The sequence below is a fragment of the Octopus bimaculoides genome, chromosome 2, assembly GCF_046866305.1.
Source record: "Octopus bimaculoides isolate indiv1 chromosome 2, ASM4686630v1, whole genome shotgun sequence".
In the NCBI taxonomy this organism is placed as follows: domain Eukaryota; kingdom Metazoa; phylum Mollusca; class Cephalopoda; order Octopoda; family Octopodidae; genus Octopus; species Octopus bimaculoides.
Genome location: NC_142929.1, coordinates 144910482 through 144926792, shown reverse-complemented (window position 1 = coordinate 144926792; position 16311 = coordinate 144910482). Strand labels below are relative to the sequence as shown.

At 33.9% G+C, this 16311-nt stretch overlaps 1 protein-coding gene across 1 annotated transcript in view; it reads right to left on the bottom strand.

Moving 5' to 3' along the window:
• LOC106880576 (glutamate receptor ionotropic, NMDA 2A) overlaps positions 1–13862 on the bottom strand; it is a 139024-nt gene extending 125162 nt beyond the window's left edge. Inside the window, exons 1-2 of the mRNA XM_052965894.2 lie at positions 13706–13862; positions 6636–6825 (exon numbers count right to left, since the gene is read on the bottom strand). Coding sequence (XP_052821854.2) covers positions 6636–6762 — 127 coding nt within the window. The 5' untranslated portion in view covers positions 6763–6825; positions 13706–13862. The remainder of the gene's footprint in view (positions 1–6635; positions 6826–13705) is intronic.
• Positions 13863–16311: the final 2449 nt, after the last annotated feature.

The following is a 16311-nucleotide window of genomic DNA, read 5'->3' as shown; positions in this document are numbered from 1 at the left end:
ATCTCTACAGCAGCACTTTGTAGTGGAATATTTTAGTGCCTAGGTTCCTTAGTATGAATACCAATGTCGTTCTTTGATTTTTGTGTTATCACAGAAGAGTTCACTGGAATTTGATGTTCTCTTGATTGTGACATGGACACAAACTAGCACACAGCTATGTGCACGCTGAAGACATAATTATTAAAAAAAAAAGATTTATCTCAATCCAAAGACATATTTTACTTCACATCAATAATGACTGAGATCAAATACTCAAACGTACCACCCGCAGGAAATATTACACTCAAGTCTATCATCGATGAATTAGAGGGACAGTGATGAGGTTAATTTCACTTCGTAAGAAGAAACGGATTTCTGACTGGGGACATTTCTTGGTAATTTTCCAACATTGTAGACCAGGGTTGGAAAATCGTTTCATATTTGAAGTCAACATGGAATTAGACATATTCTAATATGGCAGCAATAAAGAAAATAATATTACATATACAGAGCAATGCAATTATATTTAGAAAAAAAAAAAAAAATATAAATATAAATTTAAAAATAAGAATTGGAAATTGGATCTGACCTGTAAACGACTTTTTAAAGAATTTAGAAATATTGAAGGGATTTATTATCTAGAGGCGCACGAAGCAGCCTCTCAGCTAATCAATATAGACATATAGGTGCGAACAGTTATAATTAAGACATTTTTGTGCATTCGGACAATATTATTTTATGTAGCAATCTATCTATCTATCTATCTATCTATCTATCTATCTATCTATCTATCTATCTATCTCTCCCTCCCTCTATTTATGAGCAAGGGGGACAATTATGAGCATGTTTCAATCTATTAGATCGAATCAGATTATCTAACCGACACATTCGATCAGTGGATAGACTTTTAAAAGAGACGCTGGCTACAAACGCCGACATGGCTGTGTATCTTCTTGTTTTTGGAAATGAATTTGATAGACGGACATTGTAGGGAGGCAATCGTTTATACATACATACATACATAGCACAGGCGCACGATTGAGTGGAAGGCAGATTTACTTCTGCCTTTATAGCACATAAACAAAATGGTATTGTAGGATTGTACGCAGCACATATACTACAGCAGTGCTATACGTAACTTAAATACTGAGATTGAAAAGCAGAGGCGAATTATACTTACCTAATCTACAAAAAAAAAAAGAAAAATTGCTTTTTATGCATAGTAATCAGAGTAACTTTCATAATTTTATTGAATTAGGTGCATATTTTGCCATAAAAGGAAAATGTTGCTATCGATCTATTTTATTCAAGGTAGCCACTACCTGCCTTGACTAACTAGGCGGCACGTCCCTAATATATACATACACACACACACATACGTATTTGTGTGTATGCATGCACGCACACACACACACATATATGTATGTATGTGTGTGTATTTTCGTTCAACGCTAAGAACTACTGTCCCAAAGAAGATTGACTGCCTTGTCAACCGCACCAAATCGTCAGCGTCCAAACAGCAGCGCCGAATGGCCTCATTGCAATAAATCTCTATGATTATCGAAGTTTTCATAGCTTACAACACTTATAAACATTTGCCAAAAAATAGCCTAGCTTAATTTGAAGAGGATCTGACTTGTCTTAGACTCAAGGAAATTCAAAAGTTCCGTTAAATTCCGTGCAGAGCTAGGCACAGCAAGCGATTTACTGACAACCAGTGCCCTATCATTGCTGTTGTTATTCTCGTTTAGTCCCAGTGTTATTCTTCATCATTCAGATGTATACTCAAATATAGTCTAACCTTCGCACCAGCTAGGGTAAGCAAGAAATGCATTATTCAATATGACATTGTTTTCCTTTTTAATATAGTTATCTTAGGGTTTTATATGAACGACATTTGACTGCTATTTCCAGCTGGTCAAGTGACCGCGTAGAACATCCTTGGTTGACTTCGCTCTAGCACTCTTTTTTCTTAGCTATATGTTCTCTCGCTGAATGCAGAGGTTGAATAATTCAAGAATGTCGCTGTTATAAAAGAAAAAAAAAATGAATACTAATAGAGATTCCATTGATCCTTAAAAGCCTTCAGATTTATAGCAGAAAGGAAATAAAATATCATGAAAGTGATGCCTTTATGAAAAGAATTAATGGCACGGGGAGATGTGAATTTAATTCAAAGTAAAAAAAAAAAAAGCCCGAAAATAAAGTGAGGACTTGTATTTTGTGTTGGCAAAAATTAGTTTAAAAAATATCAAATATAGGATAAAGTTAATAACGAGTGCTGTTAGACGAGAATTCTAGATTATTTAGGCAGAAAGTTTCCCGATTCCCCGGAGAATTGTTTTGTCCGATACGTTAGTATTCTCTTATTTCCACAACACATTAGAATTATTCGTTCAAACAAAATAACTTAACATAAAAAAAAAATGGAAAGAAAAAAAATGAATTTACAATGACCTCAACGAGAATCGCCATCGATTAAAAACCGAGATTCGTCAAAAGCTACCGGTGTTTTACTGCAGTTGGTTATAAAAAGTATCGTTACATGAGAGCTAACATAATTAATGAAGCGATAAAAAATGTTTAATCAGTTCAAATTAGACTTGTAACAAATAGAAAAATCAGTGAATTTAATGATAATTCTTGTCCAGATATTCAGTGGGGACAACTATGTAATGGAAAATATAATGACTTGCAAGATAGGAATATGGAGTTTTCACTTGCAATAAAGTTAATGATTTATAAAGACAAGAAAACAGAGTGTTGCAATGGGTATGTTTTTGCTTTAACATGTATAGTGTTGGTGAAAGGAATTGCTTTTGTTGCGTAGCAGAAGGGGTTCAATTTTGCTTTGACATCACCAACACACAGAAAGTGACAAATGAACAAACTTATAACGACCTTCCTCGACTGATCAACAGGATAGTAGGGAAGTTGTCTGTATGTTGACGGTCACTGTCTGTGATACGTAGAGCTGTCGACTAATCAAATTATCCTCTGGGAACTGGGCCAGTGGAAGATGAATCATCGTAAAGAGCCTAGTGGAGGATAACGGTGCTAGATATAGCCTCCTCACGATGGGATATAATATGTGAAGAGTCCGTCATATTGCCCGACATAAGCGTAAGCTGTTGTCCACACCTCAAGAGTAATATTGCTGTCAATACAACGAAGCAGCGAGATGGCAGAATCGTTACCGCGCAGGGCAAAATGTTTAGTGGCATTTCGTCCGTCTTTACTTCTTTGTTCAAATTCCACCGAAGTCAACTTTGCCTTTGGTGGGGTCGATAAAATAAATACCAGTTGCGCACTGAAGATCGATGTAATCGACCTACCTAACCCAACTACCGACATTGCTGGCCTTGTGTAGAATTAGAAACCAATATTACTATCAATGTAAGGCATCTACTTCAACAAGAAAATGATATACTCTTCAAATCATACACCCCTAATCATATACTCTTCAAATTCACAAAAATTCAAATATTCAGTGTTTATACCAGATTCCAAAATGTTTAATATAGCGGTTTCCAACCTATAGGTTTCCACCCAAATCGGGTCACGAAATATTCTGAAAGCGTAGCGAAATATTTGAAAAGTTTTGCAAGGCATTTATGGATTCTCAAATTTTGGTAAAAGTTGGAAATCTTGGTTTATTGAATCAAATATAGATCCACCTCACTATAAAGTATGTGTGCGTGGCCAAGACCTAGTAAAAGATTTATAACCGAAGTATGTTTTGCATTTGAAATATTTGCATTGGGGAAATAATAAATAGAATATTTATAAACATGCACAAACACTGAATATTTGAATTGTGAATTTGAAGAGAATATGATTAAGGGTGCGTTTTCCTGTAGAAGTAGATGCCTTACATTGATAGTAATAGAGGCGCAGGAGTGACTGTGTGGTAAGTAGCTTGCTTACCAACCACATGGTTCCGGGTGCAGTCCCACTGCGTGGCACCGTGGGTAAGTGTCTTCTACTATAGCCTCGGACAGACCAAAGCCTTGTGAGTGGATTTGGTAGATGAAAAGTGAAAGAAGCCCGTCGTATATATATATATATATATATATATATATATATATATAAAAGATAAACAAGAGTGAAAAAACTACAGAAGACTTGTGTTACATGATTAAAGTAAATATTTAAAATATGTCAGAAAAATGTTATAAAATTTTTTTGGTATATAACCATTGTATTTGGAGAAATAACCGGTTTCGTGTTGTCTTTTCAAATTTCTCTACTTCATGGTAACATGTCTACGCCCCCGTGTGTAAATAAAAGAGTTCTAGATAGGGGGAGGTAATTAGGGATTTCTTCCGGTATAAGGGAGATAATCGAAATGTAGAAGTTGGTAGATTTTGATTAATTTATCATGGTTTGATTTCGAAGTTAGGTTTTGCTCTATAATTTTTTCCTCTCAGTGACGTGAATTTCCTTATTTAAAAGTGGTAGCAATGGTTGAGTTTGGGTTTATATTTTTGAATGAAGAAGGTTTTCTTATTCAATCTAATTTGTGTTGGTGTATTAACCTTGCAAGAAGGATATGCACAATAGTGTCAGAACAAAATACTAGAGACTATAGACTACAAGAACTCAAAAACACACTAATTGACAGACACTACCCAGTTCAACTCATAGAGGATGGAATCAGACGTGCATCACAAATCGACATAAAAAACTTAAGAAAAGTTAAACACAGCAACACACCTTCCCCGAAAATACAGCCATACATATCCACATACAATCCCAGAAACAAAGAAGCCTTCACCATCATCACCCAAAACATACCAATGCTACATAAGGACCCCAAATTAAAGGAAATTTTACACACATACAAAATCATTAAAAACTACAAACAACCAAAATCACTGAAAAAGATCCTCACAAAAGCAAAATTATTTTCCAAAATAACAGATACGAAATCAAAAAATGTGGTCGTCCAAACTGCGCAACATGCCCAAACCTTCTAGAAGGTTCAGAATTCCTCTTCAAAGATGGACAAAAATTCAAAGTTAAATCTGACTTTACTTGTTCCTCAGAAAACCTTATTTATGTAATAAGACGCTCGGGCTGCCACGAAAACTACATAGGGTCCACAGGATTAACGCTCAGTCGCAGATGCACTCTGCATCGACAGCAGATTGCATGCCCAGAATACCGAATGATACCCTTTAGTGAGCATATTGAGAAATGCGCAAAACAAATACTACCACAATTTATAATCTTTCCTTTCTATCAATGTGTCATTAATACACCAACACAAATTAGATTGAATAAGGAAACCTTCATTCAAAAATATAAACCCAAACTCAACCATTGCTACCACTTTTGAATAAGGAAATTCACCTCACTGATAGGAAAAAATGATAGAGCAAAACCTAACTTCGAAACCAAACCATGATAAATTAATCAAAATCTACCAACTTCTACATTTCGATTATCTCCCTTATACCGGAAGAAATCTCTAATTACCTCCCCCTATCTAGAACTCTTTTATTTACACACGGGAGCGTAGACATGTTACCATTAGGTAGAGAAATTTGAAAAGACAACACGAAACCGGTTATTTCTCCAAATACAATGGTTATATACCAAAAAAATTTTATAACATTTTTCTGACATATTTTAAATATATACTTTAACCATGTAACACAAGCCTTCTGTAGTTTTTTCACTCTTGTTTATCTTTGATACATACAACCACGTGCTTTCACATACCAATTTTCTCACACACACACACACACACACACACACACACACACACACACATATATATATATATATTTATATGTTCCTGTGTCTGTGTTTGTCCCCACAACGTCGCTTGAAAACCGATGCTGGTATGTTTATGTCCCCGTAACTTAGCAGTTCGGCAAAAGAGACCGATAGAATAAGTACTAGGCTTACAAAGACTAAGTCCTGGAATCGATTTGTTCGACTAACGGCAGTGCTCTAGCATGGCCACAGTCAAATGACTGAAACGAATAAAAGAAAAAGGAACGTCATAGGAAACGCTTACAAGGCATGTGTTTACAAGACAACATTTATTGTAAACAAAATGTGAGAAATATTTCTCTGAGAAAAGTATTAATTGTTAAGTGGATCTCAGTATTAGAATAAAACGATTACACTGGCTCTCCGTCGGTTAGGACGACGAGGGATCCAGTTGACCCGATCAATGAAATAGCCTGCTTCTGAAATTCACGTGCAAGTGGCTGAGCACTGCACGAACACGCGTAAAATTAAGGTAGTTTTCAAAGAGTTTCAGTGTGACACAGAATGTGACAAGGTCATCCTTTCGAAAACAGATACTATTTATTTTTGTCAGCTTAGTGGACTGGAACAACGAGAAATCAAGTGTCTAGCTCAAGGGACAGTCGCAAGGAATCGTACTCATGACCTTATGAGTGTGAGCCGACTGCCCTAACCACTAAGCCACGCGCCTTTCACAAAAAATATATAAATATTTAAAAGAGGGTCATTGAGTTAATAAAAGTTGAACACCCACTTGTTCGAAGGATCAAAGATATAGACACAACTGAATTATAAAACGTTTGCGAAGATAGTAAAGAAGGTTTAATAGAAAATAATGCAAAAAAAAAAAAACTGCTATTATAAGCAAAAGAGACATAATAAGTTTGATTTACCTAGAAAGGCAGTTGGTGAGACAGCTCCTTCTCGAATGGCCACAATAATGGTGATGCCTGTTTCCAAAAATGGTACGGTGAAGTCGACGGCTTTGCTACGTTCTGGAGTAATTTTCATTGAAGTCATGATAAAATCTGCTTTATCATCCAGTATGGATCGCACCAAACCGTTCCATTCTCCGTTAGTTTGCTACAGATATAAATAAAAATCATGTATTATACGAATAATATCAATACTGCCCTAAAAATAATCAACGCTTTACGGAGAGTAAAAACCGTTAATATTAAACTAAATATTGGGAATATAGCAGACCTTCTTCAGATACGTTACGTTTGCGGGACAAAATCGAATGTCCAATATTATTGGAGAGGAAGTGTAGTGATTATAATTCTTGTATTTTTTGTTTGTATATGATATGAAAATCTAATCTTACGCGCAAAACTAAAATAGACTTGTTCAGAGCTGCAGTTAAAACAGTTTTATTTTATGGTTCGATAACATGGACACATGCAGCTCCCATGAAGCAAACTCTAAATGGCACGTAGGCGAGAATGCATCGTGCTGTTCTAAATATTTCGTTGCATCACCACTTGAATAATAAAGTTATAGCAAGGCATTCCATATATCACAGAGCAATACGAAAGTACAGGCTGAGATTTATTGGTCACTGCTGACATAACAAGGAGATAAAAACTGGAGATCTCTAGCATTCTTTTCATGATAAACGGGGAAGAGTAGAACAGCAAAAACATCAATCATTTGCTAGAAGACACTCGAATTCATTATCAAAGAGCTTAAAACGTCATCGATGACAGACAGAAATGGAAGAATCAGGAATGCTGAGGAACTCTCGCTCCATTAACACGCTATCTTGTAGAAATCAGTCTAAATGGAAGGGTTCCTGTATAGTCCTGTGACCGCCAACATCGAGCAGAACTTTGTTGGAAGGCATTCCACATGTGAGAATCCCTTGTTTCGTTTCAGATATAGTATATAATCTGGAATACATTATCGAAAATGCGATTTATTATTGCAAGAATAAGGCCTCATTTGAGGGAGGTTTGACATCCGTTTCTAACAGGATGAGTCATCACGTAGAGGCTTTTGACATGCTTTCGTTGATAATTTACTTAATATAGATGTACGAGTCAATGAGAGATTTATTATTTAAAATAAACAACACAGCTAGAAAGAAGGGTAGGCGAGTGTAATTAAAGCCTCATGATTAAAAGAGTTCTATCCATGACCCTCCCAATTTTTAGTCAAGCATATTGTATTTAGGACAGAATTATCATATATATCCAATCTCTCAAAGTCATGGACACAACGTCTTCCAGACTAAATAATTTAGTGTTGTGTCGACGCCTCCAGGCGAAGAAGTAGGTTCTCCCAAGACATATAAATAGAGGTTGTCTGGCCGTGGTAGGAGTGTTGAATAGCAGCTGTGTAGCGGTTGAGTAGAGATCATCCGAAGGTGCTAGATAGCAGTAGCGTTGAGACATAACATTTAGATATAAGATAACAACAGACTGGTGTAAGGAGATTTAGCTGCTATTTTTTGAAAGTCGATGGAATTGTTGGAAGCTCCTTCTTTAGATCGTCACTTACATATTCATTCCTGTACGATACCTTCAATAATCATAAGAGAAGTGAAGTAATCTTGACCAGGAGTGATAGCTAGGTCAATCGTTGGGAGCTTAGGTTTACTAAACAGAGTCAATGAGAGAATATTTACACGAATATCTAAAATATATTTGAGTTTCAATGTGTATCTTCTCCGCCATAATCCGGGATATTGATGCGGCATTATCAATAATGTAGCTCGTGATTTTATAATCTATTTAAATTCTTACAAATACTCACAAAACGTTCTTATAATTATATTGTGGCAATAAAGTTTAGAGAAATTGTGGATACATCTAAAGTGTAAAGGGGTTAGGTAATATAGCTTTCTCTTGTAAATGCATTAGCTTAGCATACACACGCACACACAGAACCAAACATACTCTCGCACACATACATACACACACATACACACACAGAACCAAACATTCCCGCCCGCGCGCACACACACATACATATATATGTATATGTATATATATATATATATATATATATATATAAATATATATAAATATAAATATATATAAATATATATATATATATATATATATATATATATATATATATATATATATATGTATGTATGTAGATATATATTCCTGTATATATGTATATTTATATATTATATATATATATATTTATATGTATTATATTTATATACATAAATATATACATGCATATCTATACACACAGGTGTATATATATGTATATACATGTATATATTTATATATACATACATGCATTTATATACATCTATATTTATATACGTACTTACATTGATATATATATATATATATATATATATATATATATATATATATATATATATATATATATATACATATATTTATATACATAGATACATTTATATACATTTATATATATATTTATACCTACATACACTTATATATCTATATACATTTACATATATATATATATATATATATATATATATATATACACACATGTACATAGATATATTTATGCCCAGATAGATATACACACACGTTTATATATTTACTTGGTATCTTTCCAACTGTTCGATGATGATTCCTGCATAATAAAGTTGCTAACGCGTTTGCTAACATGATTGCTAACATAACATCGTATAGAGAAACTATAAAAGAGAAAATGAAAAAAAAAAAAGTAAAACTCTTAAAATTAATGTGCGAATATACTAACTCTTCAAAAGTTAGTTTTGATGTGCTGCCGGTATTGAATTAAGTTTAGTTTTATGCAGTCTTACATAAGACGTGATAAGTCCAAAAGGCACGACTTCTAGCTCCAAGCTCTTGACCTCATTATAGAAATTCTAAAGTTCTCCATTGCAACAACCAATACCTAATTTCAAAAAGCTAGACAGATAACATGTATAGTTCAATTCTGAAGAATCGAAGTCATGTTTTGTTATTGTTGCTGTTTCTCTTCTTCTTCTTCTTCTTCTTCTTCTTCTTATTATTATTATTATTATTATTCAGACGTGAAATACGTTAGTGCTCATTATGCTCATCGAATGCCCTGCCAGAATAGACAGGGTGATGGGTATTGCTCTATTTCAAATGAATATATGTTGGCTTAGGGAAAAGATTGGAGTTAGGTTACCTTATATGCATATATATATATATATATATATATATATATATATATATATATATATATATATATGTATGTATATATACATGCATACAGTCACATGCATGCATGTATATAAGTATAAGTATGTGTGTGTATATATATATATATATGTATGTATGTATATTTTAGAAGGAATAAATATTGCTGGTGTGAATTTGTTTATAATGGATCTCAACTTATCAGACTGTGACCCGCAAACAAGTGACCGTTCTCTGCGGCACATGTGGAATGAAGCAGTCAGTATCAGGGAAGAAAATTGCAACAAACCACTCGCCCACATGTCTTAATAACGATTGTCCTCCTCTTAGTCAGTCTTACCAGCGTTGCCCTTTCTCTGCCAGATCAAAGATTATTCATTAAAAGCAACCATTACTGTTACATAGTATCGACTCTATCCGATAAATTTCATAAACTCTTGTTTTGTGCCATTACATATCTCTCAAGAAAGGATTTAATGTTAGCTGCAATGTATCCGGGTAGAGGTTTTCTCGTATTCTTTGGAAGAATTCCTTCAAGGTTATGGGATCATTTTTGTCTCAATTTGTTTCCCGCTAAAATTAAATCGGTCTCTGCATCCGGGGTTCTATTTTCTAGGAAATAATCCAGTGAAATAACTTTTTGTATACTCCAGTGTTAGAAAGATCTAACGGTAGAATGCTGTGGCCGACCCTGTCAACGTACTCGTAGTCGATATACAGGATCAATGCTTGAAACATCTCCCAACACATTTCGAAAACCGTCGACTTAATTCTGAAGTAGTGTGAAGCAATTTCCCCCACAACAGAATCAATATTTGTTGGGATCTGAGAGATGGGTGTTTACCTGCAAGTTAGAGCTATTTTTGACCGCATTACACTTTAAAACGAGAACATATCAAAGCTAGACAGATCTGTATAGTTCAATTCTGGAGAAACGTAGTCACGCTTTCTTATTGTTGCTGTTGTTGTTGTTACTATTATTATTATTCAGAAGTAAAAGAGCATAGTGCTCATTATGTTCATAGAATGCCCTGCAAGAATAGACAGCGTGATGGGTGTTGCTCTATTTAAAATGAATATATGTTGGCTTGGGTAAAAGTTTGGAATTAGGTTACCTTATATATATATGAAGGTGAGTCAAAAAGTAACGCCATTTTGTTTAGGACAGGTATAATTACCAGCACAGGTACGTGTATCTTACATCAAAATGAAGCTGGTCCTCTGTGGCTATACGAGGTGACAGCATTAAGCAGTGATGTATCGCTGTGAAATATTTGAGCTGTTAACAAGTTTGTATTTATACACATCATTACTTAATACTGTCACCTCCTATTTTATTTACGGCGAGTAGCTGAACAACACAATCAGTCATTGAACGATGATGGGAATATCAAAAGAGGGACCTGTGTCCCATGTAATTCCGCAGCGTATGCCTTTCTGGTCTCTGCTACTGAAGAGTAGATTACCACTCCGAAATGCACGCATCCCACAGTCTAGTTAGTGGGGTCTGTGAGCTGATTCGATATATTTACACCTATTTGCCTATATAGAGAAACTTTCTCCATGGCAAGATAAACTCAATCTCTTTCATACGGTTTCGTATGTGCCTGAAACGGATTTGAACTGGCGACAAGTTTGTATATATATGTGTACGTATTTACTTGTCCATCCATCCATCCATCCACCCATCTGCCCGTACATCCGCTCGACCGTACGTCTGTTTATATATGTCTATCTATCTATCTATCTATCTAATTATACACGATCCCTATTGATCGGCCTTTCCTTTTCTTTTTTTTTCGATCCCTTTTGATCGAACTGCCCCTTTTTCCCTTCCTACGATCCCTTTTGATCGACACCACCAATGTTTTTTTTTTTTTTTTTTTTTTTTTTTTCCTTCCTTCCCCCTCCCAAAAAGAAAAGCTCTACATTGTATTTGTCCCATCTTCGTTGAGCCCTGTGTGGCTAATAAAAGAAATGTATCTATCTATCTATCTATCTATCTGTCTGTCTGTCTGTCTACTTCTTAGTCAGTCTGTTCGCTCGTCCGGCTGTCAGTTCATGCATGCCTATGCATGTATGTACGAATGTATGTATGTATGTATGTATGTATGCATGTATGAACCTATCTATCTTTCTATCTATCTATCTATCTATCCATCTATTTGTTGCTGTCAGCTAAAGAAATTACCTTTGTAGACAAACAGTTACTGATATACATGCATGTCAGCTTATCAAAGTACCTGGTGTCATTACACACAAGGGCCGACCAATGACTTCTACGGATAATTTACTAAACGGAAACTCTGCGGACATTTGTCGGATGTACGTGTAAATGTGTGTGAATGCGTATACGTGATAGTGTATGCGTGTGCGTGCGAGTGTATATGCCTGTGTAATTATTCGCGTTTGGGTGCGTTATTTTATAAGCGTGTATGTGTGTGGTTAAATTTTCAAACGAACGGAAGATCTCAATATATCAGCTAATACGTACGTGTTCACATCCACACACATACTCACACAAACACACACACGCGTATATATATATATATATATATATATATATATATATATATATATATATATATATATATATGTATATATATATATATATATATATATATATGTATATATATATATATATATATATATATATATATGTATATATATATATATATATATATATATATATATATATGTATATATATATATATATATATATATATATATATATATATATATATATATATATATTCTATTTATATATTTATATACGCATATATGTACATATCTATGTATACACACGCACACACACACACACAATATATATATATATATATATATATATATATATATATATATATATATATATAGGTATACTACATGCATATATACATATTTGTGTGTGTGTGCTTGTGTGTATATATACATAGATATGTATATGCATATATGTGGATATTTATATATATATTATAATTTGATATACACCGAAACTTGTACGTTTGTATGTGTGTATATGTGTTTGTGTGTGTAAGTGTGTATGTGTATGTGTGTGTGTATTTGTGTGTACGTGTATGTGTGTGTTTTGTGAGTCCTTTGATCTGATAGAAGCAGAAGGTAAAGCCAGGCTATGTGTGTCTATAAAACCCACGATAAATATAAACATGAAAGAAATGAAAATTATATATATATATATATATATATATATATATATATATATATATGTGTATATATATTTATATATGTATGTATATATATATATATATATATATACACACACACACACACATATATTTATGTATATGCTTGTATGAATGTCTGTATATGTGTAAGTATTTATGCGTATATGTATATGAATGTATATATACGTATATGTACATATATATAGGCATATATTAGATATACTCATACATTCATACATACATAATACATACATACATACATAAATGCATACACACACACAACCACACACACGCGCATATATATATATATATATATATATATATATGTGTGTGTGTGTGTGTTTATGTGTGTATATATGCATACCATCACAAATGAGTGTTATATGAGATATCACATCATAGCAATGATATCAGATTTTATTCATATATTTACTCGTTTTTTTTTCTATGACAGGCATGATTCAATATTTCATTGATCCGTAATACAAGGTACGGCGTATACAGCAGCGGTGAGTTCATAGAAAGAGAAGATATTACTGAGATATAATTGAAATTCAATCATATAGTCATACAGCCATTCTACTGAGTTATGTTGATCGATATCACTATAATCTTACCCTTGTACATAGATCGATATCAGTGTAATCTTACCCTTGATCCCCATATGTGGTCTTCTACTTCGAAGAGCTCAAAATCAAATCCGATGCGTTCACTGAGGATTCTAAGAAGATCGATGCTAAGACCAACACAGCAACGGGGTATTGTCTCATTTGTGAATTCTCGTTTCCCACTGCAATGACAAAGAACAGAAATATAATTAGTATTTGATTATATGTATGCACACAGATTGTAGCAGTCAACATCTACGATATGTATATATATATACGTGTGTGTGTGCGTATGTGCATGTATTTGTGTTTGTATATGTATATAATGTGTGTGCATGTGCGTATGTTTGTATATATGTATGCATATATGTGTATATATATACATACATATATATATATATATATAATTAATAATATCAGGGTAATAAGAAATATTAGAAATTTCTACTATCAGTGGCCTAGCGTGTAAAAAAATTTACTCAGTAGACTATATATTATTCATATATACAGTGTACATTTAAACACATGAGGTATCCATCATAGGATTCCTTGCACGCTAGAAGGAACAGCTAAAATCTAAACCACTATTAGCGATAAATTTCGAAGGGAATGAAAAATAAAAACAGGAAATACATGGTAAATGTTTTTATTTTACATTCCGTTCGAAATTTATCCCTAATAGTGGTTTGGATTTTAGCTGTTCCTTCTAGCGTGCAAGGAATCCTATCACGGATACCTCTTATGTGTTTAAATGTACTCTGTATTTATATGAATAATATATAGTCTATTGGCTAATTTTTTTATATGCTAGGCCACTGGTGGGAGAAATTTCTAATACTTCTTATTACTCTGATATTATTAATTATTGATAATTTTTTCTGGAAGATGTTCGAATGAAACGCCGGCATCATTTTTATTTACTGCCGACAAGGAGCTGCGCTTGCGCGGTAGTTTTGCAAAATTAGAATGTATAAGCACGGGGTAGATGCTGGATTACCTCGTGCATATATGTTTAATCTAGGTGGACCTGCTGACGAAGACTTCGCGTAGCAAATTATTTTATCTGCTAAAAAAATCTGAAGCGATAGTCCAGGAGATAAATGGTAAATGTTTTTTAATTTTTCATTCCCTTCGAAATTTATCCCTAATTGTGGTTTGGATTTTAACTGTTCCTTCTAGTGTGCAAGGAATCCTATGACGGATACCTCTTATGGATTTAAATGTACACTGTATTTATATACATACATACATACATACACACACACATATATACATACATACATACATACATATATAGACACACACACACACACATATACATACATATATACATACACACACATACATGCATACATATATATATACACACACACACATAGATGCATGCATACATACACACACACACACGCACATATATGAAAGAAGTAGGAGGTCCTTGGTACAATATTATACATTTGAAAAAATGAATCGAAATGTCTTTTCTGGCAATATTTTCCCTTTAATAATTAGATATTTAAAAGTTAGAAGGTGTTTAACACCTAATAACTTATAAACATCTAATTATTGAAATGGAAAAATGATAAAATAAAAGCCATGTTCTATTCACTTTCTCATATCAGCAAAGCCGTTTCGATTAATTTTTGTCATATATATGTATGTGTGTATATGTATCCATCCTAGGGCTATAAACTACAGTAGCATCGTTCCATATGTGCCAGCCACATTTAGGTGGCAAATATACTTTACGATATATATGTGTGTGTGTGTATACAGAATGCAGTAAATAAACTGTCGTCTAAATTACTCAAAAATGAAAATAACACTGACATCTCATTTTAACAGATATATTTACCAAAATTACTTTAAAATAATCTTGAAATACTAAAGTGTAAATTTATTCAATATAATCGCCATTGGCTTCAACCACGGCCGCCAGACGGCTTCGGAATCTCCTGCAACTCTTCTGGACGTGCAGAGTCCTGTTGCCAGACCTAGGATCTTCCAGCAGTCACCCTCTTGACCCAAGGCAGCTCTACCTCATCGAGGCACTTGATATAGGCCTCCTTGTTGAGTCTGAGGTCGTATAAGAAGATAAATGGAGGCTTAACGTCACCATCACTAGTGATTACACCAAACCCTATGATGCTGACTGGATGTTTATCAATCTCGGTACATGTCCTCAAATTGCGCTGTCCTCAGGTTGACACTCAAACACTCTGAAATATTTGTATTGGAGTTTCCGGTGCGAATGCTAAGCGGTACAGTACATCGTTTTCAAATTTCTGGCAGAGTGAATTGCGTCATGGTACTGTTTTTCTCTCAGACGGTGTCCCCTATTATACTGTGTAGTCCACAAATTCAAAAACAAACAATACGCATGCGCGAAATTAAAAATATAAAATGGCGGCAGTTTACCCATCGCTCCCTGTATATATTGTAAAAGGTGGCTGATGCAAATTTGAAATAATGTCTCTTTTCATGTAATATGAATTGTCATGAGATTTCAATAATAGCCACATCATCAACTTCATCTTCAACAACTACAACAATAACAATGACAACTACAAGAAGCGATTAAATTCTAAGCAAACTTGCTGTAGAAATATTTATAGTTCGTTCAAATATTTTATGTGCAAAACCAGCTTTGGA